Source organism: Cherax quadricarinatus, chromosome 5 (assembly GCF_038502225.1).
Source record: "Cherax quadricarinatus isolate ZL_2023a chromosome 5, ASM3850222v1, whole genome shotgun sequence".
Classification (NCBI taxonomy): Eukaryota; Metazoa; Arthropoda; class Malacostraca; order Decapoda; family Parastacidae; genus Cherax; species Cherax quadricarinatus.
Window position 1 is genome coordinate 13,740,410 of NC_091296.1, and position 16,355 is coordinate 13,756,764.

Consider the following 16,355-nt stretch of genomic DNA (forward strand, 5'->3'; position numbering starts at 1 on the left):
ATAACCTTACTCTTTCCTGTATTCACCTTTAATTTTCTTCTTTTGCACACCCTACCAAATTCATCCACCAACCTCTGCAACTTCTCTTCAGAATCTCCCAAGAGCACAGTGTCATCAGCAAAGAGCAACTGTGACAACTCCCACTTTATGTGTGATTCTTTATCTTTTAACTCCACGCCTCTTGCCAAGACCCTCGCATTTACTTCTTTTACAACCCCATCTATAAATATATTAAACAACCACGGTGACATCACACATCCTTGTCTAAGGCCTACTTTTACTGGGAAATAATCTCCCTCTTTCCTACATACTCTAACTTGAGCCTCACTATCCTCGTAAAAACTCCTCACTGCTTTCAGTAACCTACCTCCTACACCATACACTTGCAACATCTGCCACATTGCCCCCCTATCCACCCTGTCATACGACTTTTCCAAATCCATAAATGCCACAACAAACTCTCTAGCCTTATCTAAATACTGTTCACTTATATGTTTCACTGTAAACACCTGGTCCACACACCCCCTACCTTTCCTAAAGCCTCCTTGTTCATCTGCTATCCTATTCTCCGTCTTACTCTTAATTCTTTCAATAGTAACTACCATACAATTTACCAGGTATACTCAACAGACTTATCCCCCTATAATTTTTGCACTTTCTTTTGTCCCCTTTGCCTTTATACAAAGGAACTATGCATGCTGTCTGCCAATTTATTAAATAATTGCACCAACCACTCCAAAACTATATCCCCACCTGCTTTTAACATTTCTATCTTTATCCCATCAATCCCGGCTGCCTTACCCCCTTTCATTTTACCTACTGCCTCACGAACTTCCCCCACACTCACAACTGGCTCTTCCTCACTCCTACAAGATGTTATTCCTCCTTGCCCTAAACACGAAATCACAGCTTCCCTATCTTCATCAACATTCAACAATTCCTCAAAATATTCCCTCCATCTTCCCAATACCTCTAACTCTCCATTTAGTAACTCTCCTCTCCTATTTTTAACTGACAAATCCATTTGTTCTCTAGGCTTCCTTAACTTGTTAATCTCACCCCAAAACTTTTTCTTATTTTCAACAAAATTTGTTGATAAAGTCTCACCCACTCTCTCATTTGCTCTCTTTTTACATTGCTTCACCACTCTCTTAACCTCTCTCTTTTTCTCCATATACTCTTCCCTCCTTGCATCACTTCTACTTTGTAAAAACTTCTCATATGCTAACTTTTTCTCCCTTACTACTCTCTTTACATCATCATTCCACCAATCGCTCCTCTTCTCTCCCACATCCACTTTCCTGTAACCACAAACTTCTGCTGAACACTCTAACACTACATTTTTAAACCTACCCCATACCTCTTCGACCCCATTGCCTATGCTCTCATTAGCCCATCTATCCTCCAATAGCTGTTTATATCTTACCCTAACTGCTTCCTCTTTTAGTTTATAAACCTTCACCTCTCTCTTCCCTGATGCTTCTATTCTCCTTGTATCCCATCTACCTTTTACTCTCAGTGTAGCTACAACTAAAAAGTGATCTGATATATCTGTGGCCCCTCTACAAACATGTACATCCTGAATTCTACTCAACAGTCTTTTATCTACCAATACATAATCCAACAAACTACTGTCATTTCGCCCTACATCATATCTTGTATACTTATTTATCCTCTTTTTCTTAAAATATGTATTACCTATAACTAAACCCCTTTCTATACAAAGTTCAATCAAAGGGCTCCCATTATCATTTACACCTGGCACCCCAAACTTACCTACCACACCCTCTTTAAAAGTTTCTCCTACTTTAGCATTCAGGTCCCCTACCACAATTACTCACTCACTTGGTTCAAAGGTTCCTATGCATTCATTTAACATCTCCCAAAATCTCTCTCTCCTCTACATTCCTCTCTTCTCCAGGTGCATACACGCTTATTATGACCCACTTTTCGCATCCAACCTTTACTTTAATCCACAAAATTAAAGCTAATTAATTGTTTTGGAAAACGAACCCTGCCGCACGATTTCGATGTCTACTACATCACACACGCTTCAAGACAATTTCTTCATTGCCTCACCTCTAGGTCGCAAATTTCCTTGGATTTCACTGGTAAAGTTAGGTTGGAGAAAGGCTCTTCGGTCTCACAGACAACACTTTCGGTCTTTGGGCAAGTGATCTCTGAGAGATGGCGGCCGTGGAACCATTCTGAGATGAAGGATGAAAGTCCTGTATCATCCACATCCTTTACGTTATCCTCCTGATGTAAAGATATGAATAGTGTTAAAAGATTATATAAAAAACACATAGCAGATCTATAAAACATACTGTATTTCGTGAGGCACTAGTCTCTTGTTGGCCATTCAGTGCAAGGAATAGTGGGGCCTCGATTATACACTAGGCGATGGCTTTAAGTGTAACAAACCAATTAAGGTATCGTGACATTATTTCAGGAAGACCTAGACAGACTGAGAAAGTGGATCAAGAGACAGAGGACAGAATTTAATGTGGATAAATGGTATGTAATAGAAAATTGGGCGATCGTGACAACAGGCTTCACATAGAATACGAATAAGTGAAGAATAAAATTTTGTGACATTTCACTCCCAATAGAGTTTTATAATCACAATAAAAGCTTGTTCAGCACATGTGTCTTTTGTTCATTACTGTCGGCAGTGCTCCGCTTTATTCCAGCCGAAAACAGATCGAGCGAAATATACTTGTGGGAGTGGTTCGCATCCAGAAGTATCCAGAGTCGAATTCTGGGTTCGGAGAAACGTATGGGCAGAGCTCATAACACCTGCTGCCCCGTCTTCACCTAGCTGCCTAGCAGTAACCAGATAACCAAGGCTTAGTCAGCTGTTTTGGGTCTCCACCTGGGAAAGTACCTAGAAAGAACCACTAAGGAATTTAAGTTACACACACTCTTTGCTTACTCGGATTATCCTGGGTTAGTTACACTCCTGGCTAACCAAACCAAATATTTTTTTATTATTTTTACTTGTACCAGGTCTTGGAGAAGCCACTGAGACAAATATATACTAGTGTACTTGAGCAAGGTCCTTGTGGAGCCAATGAGACATGTATTAATGTACCTGTGCTAGGTTCTGGCGGCCCAGGTACTAATGTACTTGGGCCAGGTTGAAGGAACCATCGAGCCGTGTACTAGTGTACGGTACACTAGTACACGGCCAGATTAAGAAGTCTCCGAGCCCTAGGCTATTCAGATTGGCGGGGCCCCTTTGAGTTACGGGTAAGCGAAGCGACCCCTTCCAGCTTGGGGGTGGGGGGGGGGTCGGTGTGAGCCTATTTAAGGTCTAATTAAATACATTCTGGCTATTTAGATTAAATTTAATAGGGAAAGTACATCAAGACAACCAAAACCATTTACCAACAGCCATTGTAACTATCTTGTTAAATCATGCATTTTAAAGAGAATAAACTCAAGACAGCATAGTATTACTAGATTAGGCTATTAAAGTAGTGACATCATGTACCTATTATATTCAGCATAACCACTACAGCACTATTATTCCCTTTATAAATCACTGACCATTATTGTTATCATTGCATCATGCATAAGACTATCAAATCATATAAACTCAAGAAAGTAAAGAATTGTTTATATTCACAGGCACTTCTTAAATAAATTTTTTTCTGGATTTCATATTGGCAAAATCATCAACTATATTCTAAAAATCAATATTTCTTGTTAGATCAGACTCAATGGTCAACAAGGCTAGGTTACACAATTTGTCTTGGCTCATTGTTGAACGGAGCTGGTTTTTTCACTCTTTTCAAAACAGAAAATGAATGTTCTCCTTCACAGTTAGTAGCTGGAAGTGTTAGGTAGAGGCGATACACTATGTCAACATTAGGGAAGGTTTCTGAGATACCTGCATTTCTTAAATGTTTCAAAGCAGCTGAGGGCGCACATTTTTCAGGTGGAGCTTTAATCTGATTCATATACCCAGAAAAATGAACTATTTCTTCAACAAATGTGTCCTGAACATCTGCTGAAAGGTGTTGTTGCAACTTTAATGCAGCTTCTCTCAATTCTGCATCTGGCATAGTAGTAATTTTGAACAGAAATCCAAACTTGTCATTGAGATTCTGGTAGATTTCTTTTCTTTTCACCAATTCTGTAATCAGTGAATCCAGAATGACGAAGTATGTAGCTGTCTTACATTTCTGCCTTGGTAGCAACACAATTTCATTGTCTGGCTCTTCAAAATTGCGTTTCCTCTTCCTTGACCGCTGATGATCAGCCCGGTAACTGCAGTCTTTCACCAGCAGTTTAGCTTTCTCTTCAAACATTTCAAAAGCTTCATCATTGCGAAGTGAGCTTACAAATTCCACTAAGCCTGCACAGAGGTTAGCACAAGTAGCCATTTCAATTTCAATTTTCTGAAGTGTCTTGTTCGTGGCATTTAACCGTTCCAGTATACAGTTCCAATTTTGATGCTAAGCTGGCTGCTTCGCTCCTTGTAGTTGCTGTCTGGTCTTCATCCTCTGCTATTTGGATCAAAGCAGAACGTATTTCAGCAAAGCTGTCTTTCAAAGCATGTGTTGCATCATGCTGCGCTGACCACCTTGTTGTTGATAATGATTTGATGACATCTTCATGAATGGTTGACTTGAGTATACTCCACCGATGCGTTGAAGCAGAGAAAAAATTTAAGTGCTTGTAAAAGTCCAAAAAATGAAACTGCAACGACACAACACTCCGCAGCACATGACCCAACAAGATTAAGAGAATGTGCTGAGCAGGGCACATATTCAGCAAGTGGGTTGATTTGCTTGATACGGGCTTGCAATCCATTATATTTACCTGACATGTTACTTGCATTGTCGTAGCTCTGGCCACGGCAATCCATAATAGAGAGATCATGTTCAAGCAGAGTATCCAGTACTACATTCATCATTGTTTTTCCATCATGGCCTGAAAGAGGAATGAATTTTATAAAGCGCTCTACAGGCTTACCACTGGAGTCGACAAAGCGAACAATGAATGTCAATTGATCTGTATGTGAAATATCTGGTGTTGAATCTACAATTATTGCAAAGTATTTTGCAGTTTTCACAGCTGCTATGATGTTATTGAGGATCTTCTTAGTCATCAGTTCAATAAATTCATTGCATATAGTAGATGACATGTAAGATACAGTGCCTCCTGCATTCCCAAGGCGTGATACATGATTTGCTAAGAATGGATCGAATTGTGCTAACAGTTCTATGATCCCTAGGAAATTGCCATTGTTTTCCGAACCAAAAACCTCATTTTCTCCACGGAAAGCAAGTCCTCTTAGAGCTAAGAATTTTACAACAGCAACAACTCTTTCTAGAACTTTTCTCCAATAAGTGCGCTCTTTTTCAGTTTGATTTTCCAAATGAGAATCCAATAAGCCTTTTTTCTGTGCACGAAATACACTGGCTAAAATGCAGCTCCGTGAGTGGTGCTGTTTTCATGTTCCTCGAAACGCTTGGAATTTTTCCAGTCATTGAACCCCTGTGTGAAGGTATTTTCTTTGGTAGAAAATAGCTTGCATGCTGAACAGTACACTTTTCCTGAGCTTTCAGAGTATACCATCCATGATCTTTTCACAGTTTCTGAATTTGCAAGCTTCCTATAAAACATAGATGACTTTAAACAACGACAACTTCCATCATCATAAATCCTTGCTGATTTCCTAAAGTCAATGTTCAGAGTTTGACTGAAGTTTTCTGCAATGAAAGCATTACGTAGAGAATCTGGGATTACATTTGGCCATGAGGAAGGATCTTTTAAGACAAATCCTGTGGATGAAATGTCCGTTGAGACATTGAGAGGAGACAAAAGAAGTAGATGCTGGCTGAGAAATAATGGAGGGAGGGCTTCCTGTATGATCTGACGTATCTGCAGATTCAACTGTACTGGTAACATCAGAAACTGTTTTCGTGAGCATGTCTGTGATCTTTCTGCAGCTTCCTACATCTTTCTTTTTCTGTTCTTCTTCTTTCTTTTCTGTGACCCACTCGCATAAGAACGTCCAACATCACGTTCACGAGATGCCATAATGAGGATGTATCACTGTCTGTAATCATGCAAATACGAATTTTTCATTATCAATTATTATTAATTTTTTATTATTAAATTTTTTTTTCTGTCAATTGGGGGATATGGCCCTTGTAGCCCCCCTTTCCTCTGGCTGCGCATCTAAAAATTCAAAACGTTACCAGAAAGGAGTCATATACAGAACTTTTACCATAGATTAGGTTAGTGATTTGGGCTACGAATATTTTACTAATTCATCCTCCTTGATCTCCAATTTACTTAAACAGAAATCATACTGAGTCCAAGAACAATGCACAGTGGTATTTATATTACCATTTTCATAACTAAACTAATCATTATGTTTTGCATGATATATGGTCTACCACCATAGATAAGGACATGAGAATTAAAGAATGCAGGGACAATTTTCAGTTTCACCCAACCAACGATTTTCTGATGTGGCTTATGTGTTTCTGGGGAAATATGTAGTAAATTAATTGATGTTCTACATCATTTCCGTCGCAACTTGAAAACTAAGCATTTGCGACGGAAGTAATGTAGAACATCAATCAATTGAGATCTGTTATTGAAATGATAAAGACTTAAAGACAGGACAAAGTGCTTTTAAAACCTACAAACGGAAGTCAGTTTGCGTTTTTAGGTTTTTCTTTATAGTATTTTTACCAAAAATGTGTCTTTACTGGTCCATGCGTCTTTACTGGTCAAGTAACCCTATCAGGTACCTCCCTTAACATTTAGAGGCGAAAACAAACATTTATCCATACACATCAATGTCTATCAACAACACTTCAGTTAATTTGTCACAGTACAAGTCTAGATAACGTGTAATTACTACAGAAAATTGGAGAGGAATCTCCCATACTCACCCATTAGCGGGAAAACACAGCTGTTCTGATGTAAACAAAGGCGTGTTGAGTGTTGCCATCTATGGTTAGGTTTATTTATTTTTATTTTATTTTATTTCATTATTTTTGTTTTGATCAATTTTTAAAAATCAATTTTACTCTCCAAACACTTGAACTTTTTAGGTAGGGACCCCTTTGCACTTGCACCATGTGCGCAGTCTTGGATGAGCCCCTGAACCCCTTGGACCGCGGGGACCCCAAATGCGCGGGGCCCTAGGCAAATGCCTAGTTTGCCTATGCGGTAATCCAGCCCTGTGTACCTAGGCCAAGTACTGAAGGAACCATCAAAATGTGTACTAGTATACCTGAGCCAGGTCCTGGTGGAGCCACTCCAGCAGCAGGGACAGGTAATCATGAGCCTCCTTCTGCATGTTGTCCAGGAAGATAGTGTCCCTGGAAGCAGCCACCTCCTGCCAGTAAAAACACGAAGCTGATAACTCAAGTATTCTTGCATTATATGCAAGTTTCGTTCTTTTCAGGCAGGGTTCTCAATCCTAGTATATAAAACAACGATTATTATTATTATTATTATTATTATTATTATTATTATTATTATTAAGCATTACATCAGTATGTAATACAGCGCCTGGACAATGGAAGGGTAACTTAAAAAAAAATATCCCCCACCCAAAAAAAAAAAAAACCCGAGTGATTATTTGGTGTGGGCAACAACTCCAACAAAAGCAAAAACGAAATTATAGGCCTCATTTATTTTAAATAGGTTTCACTAAGTTTAGGCTAACTTACTATGCATTATGTAGGATTAGTTTTAATTACGTTGCGTTAATTTTAGCAAACTCACGTGCGGTTTATTGATTGCTTTTACTGAACTATAATTATGCAACTTCTCGAATAACTTTCGTAGTGGGTTTATTAAAAAAAAAAAACTGATAAGTATACGATTTACGTTTCGTGATAGATTTAGGTTAGGTTAGGTAAGTTTGTTAAGTTAGGTTAGGTAAGTTTGTTAGGTTAGGTAAGTTTGTTAGGAAACATAACAAGTGTTTCCTGAACCGCAGCTGGAGCTTCTGGTCATCTGAACGAGACCTTCAGCTGGCTTATAGGTTCACCACCCCTTTAAAAAATATTGTAATTTAGCGATAAAAGTTATATAAGATAAAGACATGTATTTAATCAAAGATTAGAATAAAATATGTAAATATTTAAAAATAAATATTAAAAATTAATGCTTATACCAATATAATTAAAATATATACTTATGTAGATTTTAAAACATTGAAATAAGTTAATTTTACTAACGAAAGATTTTAACAAGTGGCTCAAGCGGTGGAGCCTTTTTCAGTTTGTCTTATGGACTTGGGTTCGAACCCCAGTAGTAATAAAAACGTTGATCATATTTCCCAGGAGTTATTTACCTTATATTAAGTAAGGTCAATGTTTATTATTCAAACCATAAATATAGCATGTTAACGTCCACACTAATCAAAATTATTCATTAAGTAATGCACTATATTTTACCTTCATGGTAATGAGAAGATTGTTGGTTTTCTTGTCAGACGACATCGCTTCAATAAGTGTCTTGTAGGCTCCAGCTACCTGCCCATTAACCATCCTGTGAAAGTATGTGTGTGTGTATATATATATATATATATATATATATATATATATATATATATATATATATATATATATATATATATATATATATATATATATATATATATATATATATATATATAGGGAGAGAGAGAGCTGATGTAGGTAACAGCTCTTAGCTTGTCAATAAAACTAGGGATCCTTAACATTGTCAAACCCTGTGTAAAAAAAAAAAAGAGGTGGGAAGGGAAGGGATTCTATAACTAACACTTCAGAATTAGAACATTCAGTGCAGCATCTAAACAGATCATCGGTATTGATGTCATTAAAACTAAGCAATTACTTCACTGCTGATATACTCGTAGTTACTTGGAAGGTGCCATGATGTGACGTGTGAGAGGGTGGGTGTGGTACAGGCACTGCAACACACTGTTCATATAGCAGGTGTTGCCTAAGTTAGGAAGTCCCACACGAGTCAGCACCTGTTGACAGATGTGAATGTGGTGTCAACGTTACTCGAAATGACACTGAATGAGGACATAACTGTGGTGTACGTATATGTATATATGTATGCATACATACATACAAATACATGTACACACACATATATTACCTTTACACTTGAACAGTTTATTTCGTTTTGCTTCTCAAGATACCAAAGGTGCCTTGCCAGTCGAAGGAAACCTTGATTGTCAATTTGCTTCCTTGGTGAGGTGTATGATAGACAGTAGGTACGTATAATGTTTGCCAGGAAACAACAACAGTTTCCTGACGCGGGTCTTACTTATATGATGACCCAGAGCTGAAGCTTTTGGTCATCTGACCGAGGACTTCCGCTGGCTTACCGATCCACCTCTTCAAAAATCATGGTTATGATTACAACCATTTATTATTAATATGACGGAGAGAGCAAATAACAGCTCCATAGATATTTACCAAATTCTCAAGATACGCTAATTTTGTGTGCCAATTTCTTTTACTAAAATTTATAGAAAACAAAATAATTTTATTTAGCTAACCTCTTTAAGAATACGCATAGTTTTATTTTACTGTTTTAACTGAGGAGACAAATATGCTGGTGCTCCTAAATAATATCACAAAGGACACTTGAGTGTTCGGTTAATGGGGCTTAAAGCCAAGAGACTATACAAATGGTCATTAAGGCTTCATGTAACCTGTTCGCAATTAGTCAAGAATTCTTTAATCCATAAAATATGGACAAACGTAACTTTCAGTTCATGCACACTGAAGGAGATACATCTCTAGGACCTAAATAATACATCTGAGAATTATTAGGCTCTTAATTATACTATACAACAAACTTGTGGCCTGGAACCTGAGAAGCGATGAAATTAATGTATAAATGAACTCCAGGGGTTAATACAAAGATTCTTACAGTACAGAAAGTTTTAAGATATTAAACTAATCCAGTCATAACCCAATACAACTCTCTTTAAGAGAACATTGTCTTAGTGAATACTGGCTCTTCTCTAGTTTCTTTATTCATATTTGTCATGGACCGGGCAGTGGGGGCGTTGACTCCTGGAACACCCTCCTGCCTTCCGACTATTCGATCCCAAATGAATTCAGGAAAGGGGTTAAATCCCTTAAAATTTTTTTTTTTATATTTTATTTAAAAACACAGGATACAGTAGACATGTATATCACACAATTGACGTGATCACAAAACATGAAACATTTACAAAGAAAACAAAAATTCCTTATAATTAACAAAATTAACAAATACCATACATCAAAAATTACTACTATCCTACCCTACTTACGTGCCCTTAACTCATATGACTGTATATACAAAACTTTCTATGTGCACTAATGCTTTGGCCTCTCAATTTATATTGTAATATTAGCATTTAATACACCAAAACATTCTGTAGCTATTCATCCCCGAATTTTTGTATTTTGTATTTATAACCCCTCAGTATACAATATACTTGTATATCATACACGAGTGACTCAAATCACAAAATATGAAGACATATATAAGTGCTACAACGTCCGCATCACGAACAAAAAACCTCTACAAAACTTTTTTTTTTTAAACAGTCTAAAAGATAAAATAAAAATTAATTAATTAGCTCCTAATCCTTCATATAATTATAATCTCATTGCCGAGAGACTCACCGCACTTACAACTTCGTGCAGGCGCATGCTACCCCCCCCCCTCCCTTCCTTTTTCCTTTTATCTCTCACCACCTATCCTAATTACAGGGTTACACAGGTTTATACTGTACGTCCATCAAAAACATTATACATTAATATGTCAGCAAGTGTACATGGCCCTGGGTCCCACGTAGGACATCAATACCATTGCCAGTACAGAATACAATGATTTAATACTGAACATTATCATGGGAATAAAAATTCATCATGCACATACAATAGTCATATAATTAAAATATTGACATACAGGTTCATACATGTTCCGTCCTTATTTTTTCCGCAATAACACTAAATAACAAAACCGGTTGACGAATCTTACTCAATCCCCATTATGGACATTGCACAATAAAATTGCCACTCCTAACCAATACCTCACAATTCATCATAATATTCATATGTCATTACAACGCACACATATACATGGTTAAGTACACTAGAGAAAGATGCCATTTATGTGATCATAAAATTGACGAAGCCTGACACTACAAAGATCATGAATTCATAAATAAACACAGCTAACCTAAGCGACAATTCAAATTTTGTTGACAGCAATGAAATGTACCTGGGTTAACTGCAACCCAAAACTGTAGTTAACACCGGATTCCTGTTGTTAACCAACCACTAACTTTTAATGTACCTGGGTTAAATGCAACCCAAAACTGTAGTTAACACCGGATTCCTGTTGTTAACCAACCACTAACTTTTATACCGAAAAGCAGAAAATTTTCTACCACAAAGCAACTATGCAGGGTCACAGCACCTCACTAACATAAGTTGAACAACGATCAAGTTTAACTTGGGTGCAAAATTAAGATCATTCTGCGCTAAACCCGACATCCCAAGATTTAGTTATCATGGTTTAAAGATTATCCTGTATGCAGTGAACATAACCATAGGTTTCCAAATTCATCATGCATCTCCTTCCCACTCCATTCATAGCCCTCCCACCATCCACACAACAAAGGAGCCTAAACCAACCTACCCTCATGCATCCCCCGGTAGGAGACCAACCCTTTGCCCGCCCCTGGGTTCATGAGGAGGAGGCGGCCCCCCACGGTGAGATTCCGGTAACCCTCAGAAAAGCTAATTACCCACCGCCCCCCATAGACTTGCCTATTCCTACTCATCGTTCTATAAAATCTCGCTGCTAATGCTTTTATTCTCAACTCTCCCCGAACCTCCCTCATCCCCCAAGATACATGTAAATAATCCGTCATGACATACATTAAAGCCCAACCCACATCACCCGGCACCCCAGTTACATCCAACATTAAAGCCCTTAGGAATGGCCATTCTTCCCCCCCAAAAGTCTGATAACGCTCACCATCCATAACCTCACCCCCTCCAAAGAGGGACAAAAAAAATACCGCATGAAAAGCCGTTTCGGTGTCCCCACAGTGCAAGCATGAGTCCTCTCTTACAAGACCCATTTTACACAACACATCCCTAGAGGCCAAAATTCCCATTAGAAAACGATATACTAACTCCCGTACCCCCGCTGGTATTCTAAGCAAGCCAAACTTCCTCCAAATGCTCATCTTGGATATACAGCAAACCCTTGTAAGACACCCGTACCCACCACAGCACCCACCATCCGTTTGACCTTTAATTTGGACACCTGTTCTACATTCAGTAAAACCCTCAACATGTCTTCACAATACCTCAAATCCTTTTCACACCACCATCTTCGTGCATCCTCCATTACCCTACCTACCCTGACTCCCCGGTTCCCCCCAGTCCGGATATATCTTTGTTTAATATATAAAGCCATTACTCTATGACCCAATGCCATCAGGCCAAGACCCCCACGTCTCACATCCGTCATCACCACGTCCTTGCGCAACCATGCCCTCCCAAACCCCCACACATACCTTAGAACCTTCCTCTGGATTTCTGCAATATCCTGTGCTCTTAAAGGGAACACCTCAGCCACTCCCCACACCTTACTGTAAACCAGAGAGTTGACCACTAAAACTCTCTGCTGTAATGTTACGTCCCTAGCCCTTAAGCCTCCAAGCCTACCCAAAACCCTGCTCGTAACTAATTCCGAATTTATCTATCTACTATCCTGCACTTCTGCCATGTACCATACTCCACAAACCCTAATTCTGTCCACTACTGACCATCCCAACCCCTCCCCCAAGCTCCTTCCTATCCAATCCCCCACCTCAAATAGTCTCGACTTCATTAAATTAACTCTCATACCCGTAGCGTCCCGAAATATCTGAATGACTCCATCAACTTTCCTTAGATCTTCCTCATGCATTACCAGAACTGTAGTATCATCTACATACCCAACAATACCCCCTCGCCCACCCCCCATTATCCCCTGTCCATTCACCACCTCATCCACTATCCCATAAAATGGATTCTGTACGCAGGCAAACAATAACTGAGAGAGTGGACAACCCTACCTCAAACCTCTCTCCATCAGTACTGGGTCCCCCAACTTACCATTAACCTGTACCCTAATAACCGCTCCCTCATACAAGGTTTGCACCCATCTCACCACTCTCCCCCCCCAAACCCAACTTTTCCAAACAAACTTTTAGGAAATCCCTATTCACACAATCATACGCATTAGCCCAATCTAAACCGAGTATTCCCCCTCCGGTGCAGCTCTCAATAAAATCCCTTATGTGACTATGCCCGTCCCTCATACTTCTTTCCGGGATGCCAAACTGTCCCCCATGTATCACTGATCCTAGAACCTTCTTCAGTCTATTGCCCAGAATTTTAGCATAAATTTTATAATCTGCACACATTAAGGATATCGCTCTATAATCACTCAGTACTTTCCCTTCCTTCTTCTTCGGCACCAACACAACGATCCCGGTTTTCTGTGTCTTCCCCATCCTCCCACTGCTCCACATATAATTCAAGACCTCCACTAAACCATACCTAATGCATTCCCAATAAACTCTATAAAAATCATTCGGTATTCCATCAATGCCCGGCGTCTTACCCTGACTCATCCCGTAAACCGCCTCCCCCACCTCCTCCTCACTAATACTACCCTCCAGCATTTCCTGTTCCTGTTGTCCCAATACAATAGTATTCTGCATAACCCCAAATACCTCCTCACTGGCAACTTCCTTGTTCCTCCTCCATTTCTCCCGAAACCAATAATCAGCATAAACGCTAATGTCATCCGTATCGGTAAGGCCTTGACCCACCACATAACCCCCCCCCATCAGCGACCACTAGATGTGCTATGGTAGTCACCATCTGCCTTTCCCTAAATTTTCTCAGTACATAACCTGATGGTCGATCACCCTTTAACACCTCCTCTAACCCTGCCCTAACTCTAATCGCGTTAAACCTTTCATTAAGTAACTCTTCAATCCTACTCCTTAAACCATCCACATCCCCTCGCATACCTTCCCTACCCCCCCCCGTTGTAAACAGCATTCAGCTGTCCCTCCAGGTAGTATTGCAAACCATATCTCCACCGTGCCTGTTCCTTCCACGTATCCTGAAAAACTCTGCGATTCCTGTCTTAGCCCGCATCCCCCACCAGTCAAGCAAATCCATCTCACCATCCCTACCATCCCAGAAATGTCTCCACCATTCCTCAAAGGAAGAGCCTTCATCCCCATCCTGGAGAAGCCTCACATTCAATTTCCAGTACCCAGCATATATGCGTACTATACCATCCACCCGCAGATCAGCTATCACCGCCCTGTGATCCGAAAAACCGACATCGAAAGCCCTCACTCTCTCCACACCTATCCCCTGCATCACATATATCCTATCTAACCTCGCCTCATAATTCCCACGAATGAACGTGTGCTCCACCCCATACTCCCCCCTACCCACCACATCTACAACTCCTACATCCCTTAACACATCCTTAGAGCACCCAAGACACATCCCGCCCCCTCGGTGAGACATCCCCATACCTAATCACACAGTTCCAATCACCCCCAAGTACAGTTATGGAAGGTAAACCCTGCAAATAATACATCAAAACATCACAAACAAAATCAACTTTCACTCTAACATTGTTGCATGCCGGCATATAAACACCAATGAAACATACTCTCCTCACCCCCCAGTGCCCATCTACCCTTACGACCCTCCCCCCTCCCCCTCCTCCCCTCCCCCTCCTCCCAACCCATGACACGCAATGGGCTGGTCTCCTTTACAGCCACTGCCACCCCTCCTTTTAATTACAAAGCATTACTGACAAATAGGTTATAACCCCGCAAACGCAATTCACACCCTAACCTATGGTTATGCTCCTGCAAAAAACATACATCTACATCAAACCTTCGTAAAAACCATTCTAACCAAACCCTTTTTACCTCAGATTTAAGACCATTTACATTTATTGTGACACACTTGAACTTCCCAGAAAAGGCGGCTTACCCCTATGCCGCTGTGTCTTACTCAATTCACCTTTCATAGTACCTGTACCATTTTTATCATTTTTCCTAACCTGTCCACCAACCCCTCCTTGCCCTCTCCCACTGAGCTTCCCTGGTACACCCCCTCCCCTGCTTGCCTTCTCCCCCACAGCTACCCATGACTTCTTCCCAGGTCTCTGCCCAGGTGTTAAAACCTCATCGAGGTCCAAGGCACCCGCAGTCCGTTTGCGTGAGCTCTCACTCACACACATATCTACCTCCTGCGAGTCCTCCTGATGGACTTCCACCACCACTTCCCTGTCCTCTCTGTCATTCCTCGAACCCTCCACCTGTCCCTGCTGCTCATCCATCAGCTGCACCTCACTTAACTTCTCGGGTCCATCCTCCCCGGCCTCCGGCTCGTCCAAGAACTCCTGCAGCACTGCTTCCAACATCCTCTCCTGGGTAGACTCTTCCACGTCCACCCTTCCCTCAGGCGATGGGGGCCTCTCCCCTGTCGCCTCCGGGAGGGTAACACACGTCCCCATCACCTCTTCCACCTTATCCACCTCCTCACTCCAGAGATTCGTCTTCTGTCCATCCGCAACCCCCAACTCCACATCCACGTTGCATGGTTGCTGTTCCACCATCCATGATAATGCCATCCTAGGGGCTTGCCTTCGAGGACACTGCATCGCCATATGCTCGTAAGAATCACATAATCGGCAAGTTTTCCTCTGCCCCGCATAGTGGACAAATACCTGGGTCCTATAGCCTGTCAGCGTAACATACGAGGGTATTGGCCGCCTCAATGACATCTTCAGGGTGCAGGACCCCTCGGGCAGCCCTTCAAATGGCCCGTCCCTCCACACCCCCATACTAGCCGTATGAACAGTTCCATAATTGCTGAAGGCTTCCTGAATGCCATACGACGTTGCCTCAAAGGGTACATTACGTACCTTTACCCACGTGTAATATTTTGAAACATCATGTAGACACACCTCTACTGTTGAGTTCACACTCATCCTCCTTTCCTGAAATTCATCCACAATCCTGGTGTAAAAGCCGGCTCTTGTAAACTTCACAAAAACCCTTGTCATGCCCAATTTTGCTTTAAACTATATTGATCAAACTTTTTGTAAACTTCTTTTATTGACCATTTTTATTCTATACTTTTTTAAACTAGTATTTTCAACTACAACTTTTATATTATCCTGTCTACCATCTTACTAGCATATTATAACCAAGTCATTGCCATTTTTATTTTTATCATTTTTTTTATTATTCTTTTGCTACCTTAACTTGAGTA

At 40.4% G+C, this 16,355-nt stretch overlaps 1 protein-coding gene across 4 annotated transcripts in view; it reads right to left on the reverse strand.

Moving 5' to 3' along the window:
* The window catches only part of LOC128684868 (ubiquitin carboxyl-terminal hydrolase Usp2), a 50,807-nt gene that overhangs the window by 9,798 nt on the left and 24,654 nt on the right, over positions 1-16,355 (reverse strand). For all 4 annotated transcript variants that reach the window (XM_070100283.1, XM_070100271.1, XM_070100273.1 and 1 more), the window contains 4 exons: positions 8,886-8,998; positions 8,439-8,532; positions 7,265-7,369; positions 2,080-2,259 (listed from right to left, as the gene is read on the reverse strand). In XM_070100283.1, the coding sequence (XP_069956384.1) occupies positions 2,080-2,259; positions 7,265-7,369; positions 8,439-8,532; positions 8,886-8,998 (492 nt within the window). The remainder of the gene's footprint in view (positions 1-2,079; positions 2,260-7,264; positions 7,370-8,438; positions 8,533-8,885; positions 8,999-16,355) is intronic.